The sequence below is a fragment of the Strongyloides ratti genome, scaffold srae_chrx_scaffold0000002 (assembly GCF_001040885.1).
Source record: "Strongyloides ratti genome assembly S_ratti_ED321, scaffold srae_chrx_scaffold0000002".
Classification (NCBI taxonomy): Eukaryota; Metazoa; Nematoda; class Chromadorea; order Rhabditida; family Strongyloididae; genus Strongyloides; species Strongyloides ratti.
This window is the reverse complement of record NW_020171510.1, coordinates 3,002,451-3,022,815: the sequence shown is the minus strand read 5'-3', so window position 1 is coordinate 3,022,815 and position 20,365 is coordinate 3,002,451. Positions and strand designations below refer to the sequence as shown.

The window sequence follows — 20,365 nt, the reverse complement described above, 5'->3', positions numbered from 1 at the left end:
CATATATTTTTATTAAAATTGTTTAAATAATATGTTTTATATATATTAATATAAAGATAAAGTATTTTAAAAAAAAGTATATTAAATGTTAAGTATATAGTTAAAGTTATGAATAAAATAAGAAATGATACAAATTTTACCATAAATGTATTGTCGAACATTTTTATGTAAGTGAATAAAGTAATATCTTTAGTATATAATACAATCTTTGAATGACTATCTATAATTTATATCATATAAATTGTGGTTTTTGTTTTAATTTATAATAAACTTGCTTTTGCAAAAATTTATTTATATTTTCTTCCAATATAAAAAAAAATAAACTAAAAGTACAATTTACAAATATATTTAGCTTTTAACATAACAATTAATCAAATATAGTTACTTAAAATAGAACAATTAAATTTTTAATTGTTCTAAAAATAGTTAAAAATCTGTCATTCTATATATATTTTTTTTAGTTCAATAAATGTTCAGCTGAAAAATAATTTGAAAATATTTTATGATAGTATTAAACAATATAATAAAAACTTTTTCTAACAGTGATATATTAAAAATATAGTCTTATATATTTTTTCTCTATATATAATCTTATTTTAACAAGTATAAAAAACTTTTCTTGTCATATCCTTAGGGCAAAAATTAATAGGCTAGTAAAAAATATGTACTATAAATTTTTTCTGTATATATCACAATATATAAAATTTAATTTATTATTTATGGGTTTAAAAAAAGAAAACAATACTAATATTTTAAATATATTTATCTTTTTAATCATTTTTATATATAAAAAAAAATACCAAAATATAAATTATCTTAGTAAAAAAATTTTAATTTAATTAACATTATAAAAAAAAATTAATTTTTAAAATGACAAAATATAAAAAGAAAAATGTAAAATTCTTGAAAGACATTTGCTTTTCTAATAAAATATGCCTCTTTTTTGGAAGTCTTGTAATAAAACTTGAATCTTTTTTTTTTGCAATAAAACAGCAAAAATTGTTATCATAGTAAAATAATAATGCCCAAAGTTATGATTTTAAAAGATTTAAACTAAATATTTCAAAATGTTTATGTTTCTAATTAAAAATATATTTATTCTTTATATGAAAATTGACAAAAAAAAGAATTCATACATATTTATTGAAATTTAAATAGAAAAAGATGTTACAAGTTGAGAAAGAAAGTTATTTCAATTCCAAAGTATTTGCATAAATTTCTTTCATAAAATGTTCATATACTTAATAAACTATTGGGACAATAGCCTCTATCCGTCCTTTTAAGGAAAATAAAAAAATTTAGAGTGAACTTTTAGAAATAGAAAGATTAGATATATTTTTTTTTAGTTATTTTAATAGCAAAATGATTTAAAAGGCGGAATTTTTAAGTTGATTAACAAATTCAGTTAATTGACTATTTGACACACAATTTGAATCAAAAGTGCAACTTGAAGCAAGAACTTGAGCACCAAGATAAGCAGCATGATAACGCCATGGTGATGTATGAACTTGGATATGAATTGTTGGTGGAACTAGTTTCATAATTTCATTTTCAAGACGTTCAGCAAGATTTGGAAGTAATGATGTACCTCCTGACAAATATATGTTTCTAAAAAATAATTAATTTAATTAAATGGTAAATTTTTTTTTACTAAAAAAAATTATTATAAAACTTACTTATATAAGGTTCTGCGACTGTCGATTGGTGATAATTGTACAGCATCATTTATTAATTGATGTAATCCTTTACCCTCAATACCCCATCTACTTGGTTTAAAAAGACCTTCAGTTGCTATAAATCTTGAAGCATTAATTAAAAATTTTGTCTTCATATTTGATGTTGGTTCAAAATCATCTAATGAAACTTCAACATTCTCATTTTCTCCACAATTTTTAACTTCTTTATCATAATTATTTGAAACATAACATGCTTGTTCCATTAAGTATCTTAAAATCATTCTTTCAACTGGACCTTGAAAAGAATAAAAACCTTCATTTGTTTCATTTAATTTAACTCTTAGACAATCTTCAATTTGTAATGCTCCATAAGGCAAATTTATTACTGCATTATCAACAATATAACCATCAATTACTGGAACAATATTAAGTCTTTCTCCAATATCTACAACAACACCTGTTGTTACATCATAACTATAAAGAATTAAAGATGGTTGTCTTGTTACTGATACTCCATTGAAATATCCTTGATCAAGAAGTAATTTGAGTATATCCCCAAGAAGTATTGGTGGAATATTTTGGGGTAATGAAAGTAATACCTTATATTTTGTTGGATCAATTTTCAAATCATTTATTACTTTATTAATACATGCTTTTAATATTGTTTTATTAATTTTATATTTTTCAATAGCTAAATCTGAATTTGGAATTGGTTGATGTAAAACACCATTGTGTCTATTTTCTGGTTTTAATGCTTCTAATCCAACAACAACACTTCCATCATTTTTATAAACACCAATAGCAGGGAAAAATGATTGTGGTAATGATGGTTCTTTTGTTAAAATACCTCCTCTTATTGAACATGATCCTAAATCAAGAATAACAATTTTTTCACTTGAATGTGGTATTTTTTTAGCAATTGGTTGGACATATGCATCAAGAATACTTGATGAAGAATGACTTAATAATGCTCTTCTCCATTTTTCAAATAAACCTTCAGGTTCTCTTGGAACTCTTACTTTTATTTTAGCATTTTCCATTCCTCCATGAATGAAAAAAATTCCTTCATTTTTGTCACATTCAATATCAGTTCCAGATAACAAAATATCTCCTTCAGGATTCTCATCAGCATAATGAGTTGCATACCATGTTAAACGACCTTCTTTTGTTTTAAAATATCGACGTTTCCAACTTTTTTCAAGTTCAGGTATAATATTAGTATCAGTATTTGGTACTTCTAAATGTCCTTCCATATTTATAAAACGATTTCTTTTTGATTCTTTATGTGGTTCATAATCAATCTAAAATTTTATAATTTTTTTTTAATAAAAAAAAATTTATATATATTGCTAAAATATTACCTTATAAAGTTGATTAATTAATTTTTCTGGATTCCAATTACGAAGAACAGAGTTTTCATCAACATTTATAAGTTCATTACAATGTTCTGATGAAATACTACTAGGTGATGAATCTCTTGTATTACTTGTCATTTCTCTATAAAGTTGTTGACTAAACAAAGGAATTGGTTTATCAAATACTATTTTTGAATGATTTGTTGATAATTTGAAAGAACTATGGTAATAGGGTTCGCCAAAATCAGATGATAAATTAGAAGATGTTTCTACTTTATAATTATTATATTTATCCTTATTATATTCTTTAAATCTATTTTTATCTGATTTTTGTATTTTATTAAATATTGGTGAATTTCTAAAATCTTCTGATGAAGTACTATCGTTTGAATTAATTGATTTTCTTGTATTTAAATATCTATGATTTTTACTGATATCGAATGTTTTTTTTAAATTATCGAAAACAGATTTATTAATTTCCTGAATTGGCGAATCCTCAATATTTTTAGTTTCCTCAATATCTTTGTGCCTATAATTAACAAAACTTTTATAGAATAATATATAAGTAAATATATTTTATAAAATATTTTAATGAGAAATATAAAATTGAAATATTTATAATAATGTACTTCAAAATAAAGTTTGACACATTTATATATCCTATAATTATTATAATAACTCAAAATAAATTGGTTAATAAATTTCAATCTAAAATTACTATACAATTATTTATAAAGAAAGATATTTAAAATAAAAGAATGTTATTTAAACGTTTAATTTACATATTTGTAAATAAAAAACAGAAATATTACAAATAATAAATAATGTATATTTTTAAAAATTTTACATAAAATTTAAAAAGAAAATAAATATAGTTTTTTTTTAAATTATTTTTTAAAATTTATTTTTTAAGTTAAAATTATTGTTGTATGCAATTTTTATTTAGAAATATTTATAAAAAGAAATAAATTGAGTAATTTTATTTAAATGATTTTTTTATTAAAATATAAAATTAATTATTTTAATAAAAACAAATCATAAATTTAAAAAAAAAATTTTTTTTTAATAATGCTGTATTTTCAGTAACTTTGAAAATTGCCTTTGAGCCTGTAATATATTTCAGGCTTTCAATGACAACTCTTTTCTGGTTTATGAGTTTAGTCTGTTGTCATAAGAACGATGACATATTAAAAGCATAAAAGAATAGGGAGAAAGAGTATAAAGGACTAAGCTTATAAAATATTTCTTTTCTATCTCACAAAATTGATAATACCATCGATTTAAAAGTCTTAAAGATGAAAAAGTAATTTAACAAAATGTAAATTAAAAGTAATAAAAAAAATACATAAAAAATTTAAAGATATATTATTAAAAAAAATATTATTAATTATATTAAAAAAAAAGTATATTTCATTATTATAACTAAATACAATATATATATTAAAAAATAACATAGTTATAAAATTAAAAAATATTATTAAAAGAAAAAGTAAAATATAATATTAATATTATTATAACAATTTATTAAACTTTTTAATATAAAAAAATTGATATAATAATTTAAATTATAATTCATCTTTAATCAATGAGATTTTATAAATGGTGAAATTTAAATGCATTACATTTTATAATATAAAATTTTATCTTTCATATACTATATCATAACATTTTAGATTGTGTCCAGTGGATGAAGATACAGTTGGTAGATGTTTTACTAATCCGTATACCATGAACTAATATCATCATTTTTCTTTTTCAGTATACTTAATGAATTTTCAATGATAGTCAATAATTATCGCTATATTTGCTTTAAAAGCCTTTTATTATATATTTTAAAGACTCTGATCTTTATAATGAATATTTATTCTAATAATTTTAATAAAATCTTTATTAAAATCTAAATTATATTAAATGAAAAAATATGTTTATATTATTAATATATTATCAAAGTATTATATAAAAAAGATTAAATTAAATATATATTCTAAAAAATATATCTTTAAATCGTATCATTTACAAGTAAATATAAAATAATAATGTTATTCATAAGTATTTATAACATAAAAAAAAAAATTAATCTAGCTTTAACTATATAATCATTATTAATAAAAATTAACATTCAAATGTAATGTTTATTTTTTAATAAAACATTAAAACTACTATGTTGAATGTTTACTAATTTTAAAAAAAATTTTTATAATAGTAATAAAAAAAGAAAAAAAATTTTAAAAGTGTAACTTAAAAACTTCTAATTGTATATTATTTTTATTATTCATTGAAATAGAAAGTTTTATTAAAAAAATATATAATAGTTAAGTTTTACATGAATAATTTAGATAATAAAGAAATATAAAAAAAGATAAGAAAAGATGGGAAAAAAAAAATTTTTTTTTTTCTTTTATGTTATAAAAAAATATTGAAAATGTAAACATTCTTGATATTTTACATTTCATGTTATACTAAATAAATTGTTTACAAATTTTAAAATTAAATGTTGTTTGATTTGAAGTAACAAATTTTGGTAATATTACATCTATCATCATATATAATTTATACATAAATATATATATATTTAACATTATATATTGTTTACTTTTAACATTATAATAATAATTTTACTACACCCTATTATTATTATGTTTAAAGAATATAGGTTAGGTTTTAATAATTTTATAATTAATATTGTACTAAAATGATTATAATTATTATTTTTGACATTTATTTAAATTACTTTATATTTAATAAATATATATAACAAAAAAAAAACTTATTAAGGCAAAATTTCTTATTAAAAGATTTTTAGAAGTGAGAAAAATTATATATATATACAATTAATGAAAACAATAAGAGACAAATAACAATAAATTTAAAGATACTCAAATTATATAGCATTAAATTAAATAAATTTATTGGGCAGGGTCAAAGAATAGAATTTATTTCAAGGTTGTTTTTTTTTTTTTTTTTGAAGATGTAAATGTATTAAAGTTAAATATATAAATGTAATATAACCGAAAACTGTGATATATAGGATAAATGAAATATTGTAAAATACTTATAAACAATTTTTGACTACTCCTGAAATTATAATGTTCCCACATGCTAATAAATATTAAATAAAGTAGTTAAAATGAAGAATTGCAAAGAAATATAGTATATTATAAAGATATACACTTTCATAAACAATAAGAAAAGATAAATATTATAAACAAAATGAATATTGTTAAACTAAGTATATATTGTAATTTAAGTTTATGAAAATGAATATACTATTAATTTGTACCTTTTAATAAATAATACTTACTTACAAAAAATAATTTAAAAATTTTAGTATATCATTATATAATTAATCATCATAAAAAAATATTATAGTGTAAAGTAAGTGGAGTAATATTAATTTACAAAATTTAAAATTATAATATTACTTTAAAGTATATTTTTATATTTCTTTGACTCTATTTAAAGAATAATTATCAATATATACTTTACCTTGCACTTATCTATTATATTTTAATAGGACATTTAAAAATATTTGTAATGTAATTGATCAACTGTTAAGAGTTTTATAGATTTATACATAAATTTGACAAATAATTTTACTTACGTTTTTCGCTTTGTGTCATTATATTTATATATTCCATTCTGCTCTTTAACTTTCTTTACTATATCAACAAGGGATGTTTCAATACTATCACTAACACTCCCATCAACAATATTTGTATTATGGTTGTTTTTAAGTGTATTATAATCTAAATATGATTCATTCTTTTTATTAAATATTAAATTTATATTATCACCTCTTTTGTTGATATTATTACGGAAATGTAATAAATTTTTGTCACAATTATCATTCTTTAACACTAATTTTTCATCTTCTAATTCAAGAGATTTAGAAAGAATAAATATTTCTGTATTTATCAATTTTTCTTTTTCATCTCCTGAAATAGGCATTTTTTGTTGACTAATGTTTGTAAAATTCTTTTCCAATAAATTGTTTTTATTATCAATATCATTTTCTGGTATTTTTCTAAACAATCAAAATAAATTAGTTTTTTTTATCTATAGAAATAAAAAAAAATATATATTTTTTTTTCTATTTAAAAAAAATCTTATAAAAAAAAGTAATTTTAACAAAATATATGACATTGTTTATCATATTTTGTGGAAAATTGATACGACAATATTGATAATTTTTACATTATAATACCAGTATGAAGGTTATTTAATATTTTAAAAGTAAAATTATAACTTACATTAATTTATCCTCTTCATTTCCATAACTTACTAGTTTATTGTCCTCTAATGTTTTATTATTATGAAACATTATTGGAGAAATTGAATTGGATAAAGAAATATTTTCAAAATTTTGATTTTTCATCAAATTATGAATACTACTTGACTGATCGTCACTAAAACAACTATCATATTCCCAATTTTCTAGTGTAACAGGTACAGGCAATGGTTTATCTAAAACACAAATATCTTTTTCAACACTTTTAACTTCTTTACTTATAATTTCATCTTCCATTTTGTTATCCTTACTTGTTGAAAATAATGGTTTATTAAATTGTTTTATATTTTTTAAAGTTTCATTCATATCTTCTTTTTCAAACTTTAATTTATCATTATTTGTATTTTTAGATAAACAATTATCTCCTCTTATATATTTATTCATTTTTATTATTTCTTCAGATTTTATTGGTATATCTTTTTCTAATGCATATGGAAAGTCACCATCTGATTTATCATTGATGTTTTTATCAATATTTTTATAAATATCCTTTTCTATTTTAGTATTAGGAAAAAATAAATTGTTGTTTCCTTTTTCATGTTGTTTAGTAAGTGAAAAGCTTTTTAATTCCTCAACTTCATCTTTTTCTTCTGAATTTATATTTGATATATTACTATCATGGTATTTTTCTAAATTTTTAATGTGTTCCTTAACATTTTTTGGATATTTTGTTTTTATACTATTTTTAAAAGAATACTCATCATTATTTGTTTGATATACTAATTCAATATTTTCAAAACTTTCCAATTCATTGTTGTTATAAATAAATTTTTTTTCATTTTTGTTATCTTTAACAAAAATATGTTTATTAGTTTTGTTTTCAATTATTCTTTCTGATGATGACTTTTTATAAATATGATTGTCAACAATTGTTAAACTTCCAGAACTTCTGTAAATACTTTTACAATCTGTATTTATTGTTCCTTTTTTTTTATATAATGAATCAGTTAAGAAATTCTCTTTAATTAAATTACTTTGTGAAGATGACCTATATCTTCTTACTTTAGAAATGTCTTTATCAGAATTTGAATAATTTTTTGAATTACTAAAATCCCAATTTGTTGATTTGGATCTTTCATGTTTAGAAGAAGAGGTAACTTTTAAATTATCATCAATTGATGTATAATCTTTTTTGTGATCAAGGTCTTTTAAAAGTTTTTTTGAAGGTATTTGAAAATTTGAGTCATCTTTTATTTTGAAATACTCTTTTATGACAGTTGTCTTCTCAACAATCTTAAATTTTTCATCATCAATATATAAGAATTCATCTGAATTTTTAATATTTTTATGAAATATTGAATCATTACAAGAAATGGATCTTTTTCTTTTTATTCTATGATCAATGTTAGATATGTTGCTTGAATCACCAGAGTCATATATTGTATTTTTATTGTAATAAACACTATTATCCTTTAAATTGTCTCTTTCTTCAGATGATTTAATATTACATTTTATATCATCTTTCTCTAATTGTTTATTAATAATTTTAGATATTTTATCATTGTTTTCTTGATGAATTTTTTTTTCATCCTGAATCATAGATATTTTTTCAATTTTAGTTGTATAATATTCATCTTCTGTAATAGACACAGAAGTATGACATTCAATTTTACTAACATCTGTTTCATTGGTCTTTCTAGTATCATAGAAATATAATTTATCATCGGTAGTTTTCATTATAGAATCATTAATTGCATCATTTATTATATTTGAAGACATATTATCAATTGAATTATTTATTTTTGAATTGGTACATTCTACATTCATTTGTTTATCTTTATTATTTGTTAAAAAATTTGAAATTACATTATTTTCATTAATAAAATTATAATCATTATAAAATTTTTCTCCATCAAAACATAATTTTTCATCTATATTAGTATTATGTCTCTCTTCATCATCATATATATATAAAGAATTATTCTCTAAAGATTTATTTGTTATATTTTTTTCAATTAAAGAAATATTATACATTGAGGTATTTGATATAAATGGATCAGAAAGAATAGTAGTATTAATATTATCTTCAAAAGTGTCCATATTAGAAAAGTTATTTGAATAATTATTATTGTTTGACATTAATTTATTGTCTTTTTCAATATTAGAAATAATATTTGCACTATAGTCAATTGAACTGGAATGTGAATCTAAAGAATAAACATTTGTATGTGTTTTACTCTTATAATTATTAATATTTTTGTTTGAAAAATTTTCTTCCTCTATACATTTACCATTATCAGTATTATTTTCTTCTAAAATTGTTTTGTGAACAGTTTTTGTTGCTACATTGTAATCAATTTCTTCTGATGTATAATGTGACATATTATTTTCATATCTATCATACAATTTTTCCTCACTATGTATTTTTGTTTCATGCAAATTTTTAATTTCTTTCTCACCATCACTATTCATATCAGAAAGATCTGATTCATTTAAAATAAATGGTGAATTTTGTGATAAATCATTTTCTATTTCATAACAACTATTATTTTTTGTTTCAAAATCATATCTATAATCTTGATCAGGAGAAGTCGATTGTGTTGTCTCGCTACTAAAAGATAATGTTTTTTCAACAATGCCATATTTTTTTAATAAATTATTTTCAAATTCTTTAATTGGAGCTAATTTTGTTATTTCAAACATTTGATTTTTATTTATATCAGTATCATTAATATGTTTCATGTTGACAAATGAATCAATTAATGAATTGTTATCATTTTTAATCATTTCCTTGTATTTGTTTTTATCATCATTATTTATATTATTAGTAATATAGTCATAATTATCTGACTTTATAGGTTCACTAGATACTACAATTTTATCTGATTGTTCTATAATATCATTATTTTTCTTTGATTTTTCAGTAATAATATCTTCTAATTCTTTATTTAATAATGGATAATCTTCTTTTGAAAATGTTTTAAATAATTTTTCTAAATATTTTGAATATTTAGTTTTCTTTTCATATGAATTAGATTCATTATTAATTTCATATTTTATCATTTTAAAATATTTTTCCAAATCATCGTTCATTTTTCCATCAAGAATATGTTGTCTTATAGAAGCATAAACCTGTATATCTGTTAAATCATTATCAACATCAAAATCAAGTGGAAAAAATTCAAATCCATTTAATGAAATAACTCCAGTATGTCTTCTGTTATTTGTTTCACGAATTTTACATACCTTACCTTCAATTAAATGAGCTAAATTTTGATCCATACTTTTTGTTCTATAAGATGGAGAATTATATATTGTCATATCTTCATAAAAATCAAAAGTTTCTGTTTCAGTAAAAGTAATATTATTTCCTAAATTTAAAAACTTTTTACATGAATTTATATCATATATTTTATCTTCAATTTTTTTAATCCAAAAATGTTTCAATGGTAGTTTATTTTCTTCATAATTTGAATCTATTACTAAAAAACAATGATCTTTAGATCCAGTACAAATTATTTCTGTATTTTCTAGTAAATGATTTAAATTTGATGTATTATTATCAATAATATTTTGATTATCTTTGTGATAATGTTTTTTTCTAAATGAACCAGTTGAAGAAAATCTTCTATTAATAGTATTTTCACTAATATTTCTTTTACGTTCTACAACTTTTTCTGTTATTTCTTTTTCTATTAATGTTTTAGTAACAATATAATTTGAAGATGATTTTTCAACAGAAAAATTTTTTAATAATTTATTATCTTTTAACTCGTCTTTTTCATTTTCATCAAATGAATTTGGAATCTAAAAAAAAATTTTTTAATAATCAAATAAAACATACCATATTATGATGATTCATTTTTTTATTATCCTTATTATTGTAATAAAATAATTGAACTAAAATTTATCAAATATTATTTTTTTATGTTTATTAAAAAAAAACTTTCTAAATAATATTAAATTTAAAATATTTAAGAATTAAAGTATGACATTGCAATACACACCTAAACATTGGTTTATATTTTGATAAGAATTTTAATAAAATGTACATCTTATCAATTTATTTATGTAAAGCTTTTATAATCAACTCTGTTACTTTTTATTTTTCATTCCTTAAACAATTTATTACTTTGAAATTTTGATCATCATTCCTTTTCAACCTTTATGCTTTAAAAACATAAAATACTTAGTATTAATAATGATAACATTTTTATACTCTGATAATCATAATTTAAATTATTATTGTAACATTAATTTTATATATACAGTAGAGCTATTAACTATAAAATCATTAATGTTTAAAAAATTTCTTATCAAATAAAATTTCTTTTAATGTTAAAAAAATCAAACAATAAATTATAGGTATATAAAATATAAATAAATGCGTAACAAAAAAAAAACTTTATAAAATTATAGTATTTTTTTTTAGATTAAATAATAAAAAAAAAAAGTAAATATATACAAATTTAAATTTATGACTACAAATTTCATTTTTATTTTTCATTTTAAAACTGTTTACCTTATTTGATTTTGAAAAAGAGTAATTTTCAAATTATTTAACATCATCATCTTTATATTTCTTTTTATGTTCATGAATAAACTAAAAATAAATTATAAATTTTTATTTATTTTTTACCTGTCTATAAACAGAATAAAAAAAGGTAATTGATCCCAAGACTGTAAAAATAATTCCAATTATTTGAACAGTAGTTCTAGTTACATTTGATAGGTTCATTCCTTCGTTTATACTCCTTAAATATACAATATTTGTATTATTTTTTTTTTGTTGAAATCTTACGTTTTATCACAGCCAATAATCAAAAGTACAACTCCAATTCCAAGAACAAAAGATGAGAAAAGTAATATTCCATTCATTTCTTTTTCTTTTTAATTTCTAAAATATGGATAAAGAAAGAAATAAAAATTTGTATTATTACTATACCAAATGTAAAAATATATATAATTTGAAAATTAAAAGTAATCAGAATAATAAAACTAATAAATATTTTAATGGTTTATGAAAGAGTGTATATAATATCAAAAAAGTATAAAATAAAAGAAATAGTGATAAATTAATATCCTGTTTGTATTTAAAATCAAAATTCATAAAAAAAAGATGTTATATTTTAGCACTTAAAAAAGTATGATATTGTACTAAAAGGAAGAAATATAAGTTACAAAGATAATGAAAATATTTTATTTATCAAAAATTAATTGTTTTTTTTTTTTGATAAAAGATAAAAACAATAATAGAAAGAAGAAAAATTTATTAAATTAATTAAAATTTTTATTCATGTTTTGGAACAAAATAATAAATTTTATACAATTTTATATTTTTTATAATTTTTTTAAAAGTTTAACTATATCATTTGATTACTTTATTTGATAAATATTTTAAAACATGACCCATCTAATGAAATATAAAAGAATCAATTTTAAAATCTAAATAAATTTGCTTTTCAAATGTAATATACACCTAATGTCTTATAAGCAACTTTAGATATATTAAGATAAGTAACTTATTTTATTTTTGACATATGTTAATAATATTACATTTTTTTGATAACATAGATGTTTTTAAGTTTAAATCAAAAATAATTTTATAAATAAAGATTTTAAAATTTAATAATTTTTTCAACTTATTATTTAATTGTAATTAAGACTAAAGTTTTGATTTTTAATAATAATATATAAATGGTAAATAAATTAAAATTATAACTAAATCATTGCTACAAAAAATATACTAGTTTATTTTATATTTTAATAATTTAAGAAAATAAATGTGTTTAATATATTTTGATCTTTAACAAATAAAAAAAATTTTTTTTTCAATTTATTTATTTATGGTGCAAATAATAGTTTGTAATTATTTTATTTAAACGACAAAATAAAAATAAAAGAAATTTTTTAATTTTATTAAATTAAATAAAAAAAGATAATAAATTAATAAAATTAATCATAAATTAGTAGATTATTTTTTAATGTAAACGACTTCTCGTAGGGCATCGAGAAAGCCGGCCCATAAATTGTTTTTGTTTGCCCGGAGCCAGGCAAATTCCTACAGACGCACTCTCATGTCCTTTTTAGTCCTTTCTTGTGCCGGAATCATTAGTTTTAAGCCATTCCATGTCCCTTTGATGGTGTTCGTATGAATGCCAGTTTTTGGACCCTTGAAACTTACACTATGGTTTACCGTATAGTGTTTGAATCCCAATTTTTTTTCAATTTCATTGTAACCTTCCCAAAGATCAGTGTGAATAATGAACCCAGGTGCAACGTGCTTCTTTATGACGTCAAGAAACGTATCACTGTCTCGTTTTTCAACAGGAACAAAGAAAACGCGTTTTTCCTTCGTCTTTTCTACACCGCCAACAACCCAGACTCCATCTTCAGGATGCCCCCTATTGTACTTCTGTTTACCCATCTTGGTTTCATCTATTTCCACAACAATGCCTTCTCCACCGACAACACATTCTTCGGTTTCCAAAGCATCCGTTACAAGTTGACGGAAATAGCTTAAGAATGAGCAGACAGTTGTACTATTGACTTCACATTGACCTATTATTAAGGGTACTGGAGTCTTCAACAACCATAGGTAAGCCATGTGAAGAATCTTACCAAAAGAAAGGCGTTGGTCAGCAAAAAACGTTCCATTCTTGGCATTTACGGCTTTTCTGCAGCTTATTTGGGTGGATTTAAAAAGAAGTTTCGCCCTTTGAAAAGAAGTTGGGCTTCCACATGCAGGACATTCCATTTCTTTTTTTATAATTTTCTCATTTTGGAGAAACTTGAGAGCTGTCTCCTCGTCAAAGAAAATGTTTATTAAAGATATCATTGGTGGAATTGAAGCCATTTTAGATGCGTTTGAAGTAAATAAGTACGTTAAATTTGTTAACAGTTAAATTTATGATCAAATATCAATTCCCAAATCATTTTACCTTTTTTTTGATTACATTTAAAAAAAATGTTTTTTTGATGAATATGGGTTGTTTTTTTTTGATGATTTTATAATAAGATTAAAAATATTTTTATTTATGTGATAAAAAAATGTTTTTTTCTCTTTTTTCCTATTTTTTTTCCTGATTCTACATGTTTTTATTTATGTTAGAAAAACCAAAAAAAAATTGAAGAAAATTTTTATTTAAAAAAGTTATTTGAGGGGTCTTCTCGTCTAAAATAAATCCATAATATTATATCATTATAGATGTTAATATGTTCTTTTTATGTGTAAACATTTTCAATTTCAATAACTATATTTTATTTTTTAAAATTGTTGTTTAGTAAATTTAATTACTTTGTTTCTATCTTTTTATGTTATTAAATCAGTACTAAAACATATACTTTTTATTTAATTTTGCATTTTATAAATATCGTTATTTAATAAAATACTGTATTTTAAAAATAAAAAAGATTTTTTTATGAAAATACTTATTATCAAAAGTGCTGTTATAAATATATTTGTACCATTTATTTTTGTAATTTAGAAAATGATAAAAAAAATGTTTGATTATTACACTTAAAAGTAACAATATTTTTTTTTATAAAGTTATAGTCATTTAAAAATTTACTAGAAAGTTTGAAATAATTGTAAATGTATTCTATTAATTATTTATATGCTTTTATAATTAACATGATCGTTAAAAAAGTTATAAAAATTAAGGTTTTAAAATTAAATTTGTTAATATATTACTGCTGATAATAAAATTAATATATTATTTTGTGTGTGCTTGTAACAAATGCTTTAAATACTAATTAAACATATATTATTATTATTTTATTCCTTTATAAAAAATTAAAGATTTATGTGTAGCAAAAAAAAATGACTAAAATTTTACAATACACAAATACTTTAAATTTTAATATTTTCACATATTAATGTATTACTTAAAAATATCAATTTACCCATTCTATAATAAAAAAATTATTATTAAAATAAAATCAAGAATAATAAAGTTATTAACATTCAGAAAAAATTGTTATATATTAGATAATTTATACACTATATTATGTTACAATAAACAAAGACTACATTTTATAAGTTTTTAGAATAATAATAAAATTTTAAACAAAAAAAACATTTTTAAAAGTTTTTTTTTATAAATGTATAACTTTATCACATAAATCAATATATTTTGATATAACATGATATTTTTGAGTTAATTATAACACTTTTTTTGCTATTTTCTTTTTTCCAATCTAATTTTAAAGAATAAAATTTATTACAATGTTTACAAAAATCTTTATATTTACTCAGTGCAACACGAATGTGCCTTTTTCGTTGTCATAAAAACTCGAATAAAAAAAATAAAATGATACAGACTATTTTCATACTACATTTTAACCTTAATAAATTTTCATAAATTACTACCTTTAACATTTTACTAATTGAAATTTTTAGCCTAGCTCTCAAAAATCATTATGATGTCGATATCTTAAATTACCTAGATTTTAAGCAAAGTTAACTAAACTACACTCAAAACGTAAATGTTACCTGCAAATGACAATGCCTAAAATTTTTGGAACCTAAAAGATTGTTATCTACAGGTAACGCTGTTAATTTTATCCAAGACATTGTCTTTTATAAAGTGAAAAACGTTTAATAGTTTTTTCAACCATATATGGTGATTTTTTTTATAAATTACCAGTATTCTTTAAACATTAGTTTTATTTTAAAAAAAATTATTAATAAATTAATATAAAACAATTTAAAAAAACACATAATGTTATTTTTTTATATTTACCAGAAGGTGTTATCTGTAGATAACACTGTCAAATTTTTCACTTACTATTGACAATTTGACTTTAAGTGTACATAATTAAAGGTTTTAAAATTATTTTTATAATATTTTAATTTATAAAACATATGTTTACTAAGCTTTTTTAACATTTTACGTAAAAATTACTTATAAAAATTTTTAGATAAATAAAGAATAAAATTAAAAGATATATTTAATTTTAATAAAGTTATTTCATCCGAGCTTAAACGAATTTGCATGAATATATTAGTTTCTTATTAAAGAAAAATAAACAAATTAATATCAAATGTCTTTTTTTTCTATCAAGTTACAAGTATTTCTAATATAATAACATTATTTTAAATTGATTTATATCATCTTAATTTGTCTGTAGTCATCCATGTTGTACTGGGGTACTTAAAAGTGTAAAATCTTTTATTAATTAAAAGTAAATAAAAATATAAAAAATAGAAAAAAATGTCAAAATCAAAAATACAAAAGACAAGGTAAAAATATAAGTACATAACATTTGTTCAATAACAATAACAAGATTAATATAAAACAATTTTTTGTTATTTTATAAATATTGTGGTAATCAAAAAAATTTTAAAACATTTATCACGATAAGAAAAAAAAATTTGTCTATTAAACTTCATAAGTATCGTATAGAATTTGCTCTCAACCATTCAATTAGGTTAAAAAATTAATATAATTATTTCTTTACAAATATACTATTTTTTAAATTACAGATTTAGTATTATTTTTTCTTTTAATCACTTATGATAACTTAAAAATTAATGTAGAAACAGAAGATTCTATATTCAATTATTTAATAATTTATCTGTAATACTTATATAAATGTATCACAATCATTGTATCCTTTTACTGAATTCATTGCAGCATTTAATATTTCGAGTAACATCTATTGGATTTAAAATCAAAAACACTTTTAAATATTCAATATTTAATTTGCGTTTATTTTATAAAAGAGAACTCAAAAATTGTAATATATTTAAAAAATAAATGTTAAAATACATCTAAAGGGTGTGTTTGTAAGTATAATAAAATATATTTTATGATTAATTTTAACTGAAGTAATAAATATTTTTTTTATTATCTTTATATTTTTGAATTAAAATATTAAGATAAACATTAAAAAAAAATTAAATATAATGAAAAATATAAATATTAACGTTTAATGTATTTGTATAATTTTAAAATATGTTTTATACTTTAACTTTACAATATTTGAATTATTTTACATTAATAACCAAATTTATATCAAAGAACTTTTATAAAAATGGATAAAATTTTAAGAAAATTGAAATTCTTTTGTGACATTAAATTAATTATAATGATTTTTTTATGAAACTATAAAGAATGTTATCGTCAAATTACTTATAGACTAAATAACTAACTTTTTTGCCACTTTTTTGAAACAAAATCAAAGTGCATATATTTTAAATTTTAAGTATTAATTCAGAAACCTATGGAGTTACAAAAATTTTCATTAAGAATATTGTTTAATGTAATATATATAATTAAAATAATTTTGATAATACGTTTTATTAAAAGAGCTCCACTAAATAAAATTGTTAAGATTTTTAATTAATAGTTTTTGCTTATTTTGTTTATATTTCTTTTATAATTATTTTATTAAAACTGGATTAAATCAGTACAGTGTAATTATAGCTTTTTCACACTGTAATAATTTTTCTCTTTATAATTCTTATTCAGTTTCTTTTTTTAAATATTACTTAGCTGACTGTAGATGAAGCTTTCTAAGTGATTTTCAACATTGGAAAATTCTGATGTATTCGAGCTAAATAAAAAATCTAACATCGAAAAAAATTCGGATATATCTTATGGAAAAAACAAAAATAAAATTTTAGAATCTTCAATTTCTTTCTCTACAACAAAAAATATTTGATCCTAAAATATATCTACATTTAATTATTTCAACCTACTTTACTATCTTAACGAACTACATTTACCTATCCTCAAAAGAACCAGAAAACAACATATTTATTTTATGTATAACCTATACACATTAACACCTGAGCTATCAGTGTTTATTCTTCTAAAAATGCTAAATATTTTATATATAATTTATATAAAAAAAAAATTCTTGAAAAATTTATATTTAAATAACAATATTTGTTTCAATTTTACAACATTTAAAAAAAAAACCACTTTTTTCTTTGTTAACTAACTGTGAGTATGTTCATTTAAGTTGTTTTCGTCCTCGAAAATATTGCAAATAAATCTATCCACGGTCTTTTAAAAATAGATAAAAAAGCATATTTTTACATAATTTATTGTGTTTTAAAAATTTTTTTCATTTAAATACCATTCAAATTTTTCCGACAAAAAAATTTGTTTTTTATCTCAAAATAACTTTTATATCATTTCCACAGTCCACTGAATAAATAAACGTTTTAAAATAAAATCATATTATATTTGAAAGAAATCAAGTAAAATGGAGAATTTTCTTGTTAAAAAGTTTAAAATTACTTGTTAAAGTTATTTTTTAAGCTATTCAAATATATTACATCATTGGTATTTGAAGGATATAACAAAACACGTGTTTTATTAATTAATATTACTTTTTATAACTTAAAGTTAACAAATAATTAAAAAAAAATAAGTGACTATCTATTTAAATTGTAATATAATTTTTTGATTAATTTCTTAAAAATGAATACCATGTCATTTCGTTTTTTTGCATAATATTATAAAAATTATTAATGAAACGTGTACATTTATTGGAATAAAGAAACATGATAAAAAAAAGGTTACAACAATTTTTATAGCAAAAGAAAAATTTTAAACTATGATTATATAAATTTTTTGTTTTTTTATCTTATTTTTCATAGAAAAAAGATATAGTTAGCATACAGAATTTTATTTTTTGTGAAAACCAAAATAGTATACCATCTTAAAATTCTTTTATTTATTGATACTAATTATTTTATAATTGAAGCAATATAATGAAGCTTTAAAGAGTTAAAAACCTTTTTTTAAAAGATTATTAAGTTTTAGAGAAAATTATGTCATTTTAAAGCAGTTTAAAAAAAATTAAAATATAGTAAAACGTGATTTTTGCATTTTTTTTATTTACTTTCAATTTTTTATCTCAGGAGACTTTAGATGGAGACATCTAAATTGTTTCCGACGTTGAAAAATTTTGATCCATAGAAGTGAAATAGCTTGCAAATATCTCAGATAAACTTTTTTTGCCGGAAATATTTTGTATATCATATAAAAACAGTTTACTAAGCGTTCAATTTTTTTTAAATTAAAGGTTTTTAGATTACCAATAAGGAGCAAAATAAATGACATTGTTTCAAATAACAACAATATCCTTTTTGACGACAATTTTGAAGTTAAAGTTATTATTGCGAGAAGAAAGTAGTTGATACAAAGTAATTTAGAATAGATTGTTTATTATAACGTTGTACATTTAAATCTCTAAAACACCTTGTAAATTTTATCTAAAAAAATAATTTTTTTTAGAATAACACCCCATAAAGAAATATAAAAAAAAATGTTCAGGCCATGACTTCTTTTTGAAAAATTCCCAAATAAAAAATACTTTATTAATTTCACATCAAACTGAAAGATGATTTTTATAATTGGCTATAGCAAAAGGAGAAGAAATTACATATACATTGTAAGCATCTCTGATGGCAATTTAGATAGAATGGTTATAAAAATATCAGCAACAAATCTTGATTAAAAAAAATTTTATTTTAAACAAAGGTTGTCAGTGATATGAATTGGACAACCGTCATTTTTTATGGAATGGGTAATGAATAAGTTACTCTTAAAAAGATTGAAAATTTTTGTCACTAGTCAACAATTTGGATAAAGAAATAATGGAAAAAAATGTTAGCTCAGATGATTTTAACGAATTGTTAAATGTCTCTAAAAAAATTAAGTTGATATTATTGATAATTTTTTTAAAATAATTGCATTTAAAGTAGAAAATTAGTTGAAGAATAAAATACAGGCTATCAAGAAATTTTAATTACATGGAAAGAAGTTCAATCACTTAATGTAAGTTTATACTTGTATTTTATATATTGTGTTTACATATTTTAGAACAAAAATTTTTTCAATAAATATAAAACAGCTACTAAAGAAAAGGAAGATCAAAATGTTCATGAAGTGTTATGTGAGATATTTAATATAAAATAGAGTAAAAATGAAGTAAACACATCTCTTGGTGATAATAATTTAACATTCTATTAAAATGTTTAAATGAATTGCTTAATAATGTTAGCAAATTTCTAGTTTATTTTTAAACACATTAGTTAGTCAACGACTTTAATGGAAGAACATAATTTGATTTGTATAGATGTGTAA

General features: G+C 19.8%; 3 protein-coding genes across 3 annotated transcripts; all 3 read right to left on the bottom strand.

Moving 5' to 3' along the window:
* Window positions 1-1,367: 1,367 nt before the first annotated feature.
* Window positions 1,368-11,121, bottom strand: SRAE_X000164100 (Actin, alpha cardiac muscle 1; the record flags this gene model as incomplete). Its single annotated transcript, XM_024651263.1, has 7 exons — window positions 1,368-1,608; window positions 1,677-2,977; window positions 3,038-3,560; window positions 6,633-6,777; window positions 6,826-7,055; window positions 7,282-11,066; window positions 11,104-11,121. The coding sequence occupies 7 exons, from the start codon at window positions 11,119-11,121 to the stop codon at window positions 1,368-1,370; spliced, it is 6,243 nt and encodes a 2,080-aa protein (XP_024499109.1).
* Window positions 11,122-11,814: 693 nt separating this feature from the next.
* SRAE_X000164000 (Hypothetical protein) lies at window positions 11,815-12,137 on the bottom strand (the record flags this gene model as incomplete). Its single annotated transcript, XM_024651252.1, has 3 exons — window positions 11,815-11,862; window positions 11,899-12,013; window positions 12,061-12,137. 3 exons carry the CDS (start codon window positions 12,135-12,137, stop codon window positions 11,815-11,817), a joined length of 240 nt encoding a protein of 79 aa, XP_024499108.1.
* A 1,183-nt stretch (window positions 12,138-13,320) lies between these two features.
* On the bottom strand, window positions 13,321-14,115 carry SRAE_X000163900 (Transposase, ISXO2-like domain-containing protein; the record flags this gene model as incomplete). The annotated part of the gene is made up of 1 exon (XM_024651240.1): window positions 13,321-14,115. One exon carries the CDS (start codon window positions 14,113-14,115, stop codon window positions 13,321-13,323), a length of 795 nt encoding a protein of 264 aa, XP_024499107.1.
* Between the last annotated feature and the right edge of the window lie 6,250 nt (window positions 14,116-20,365).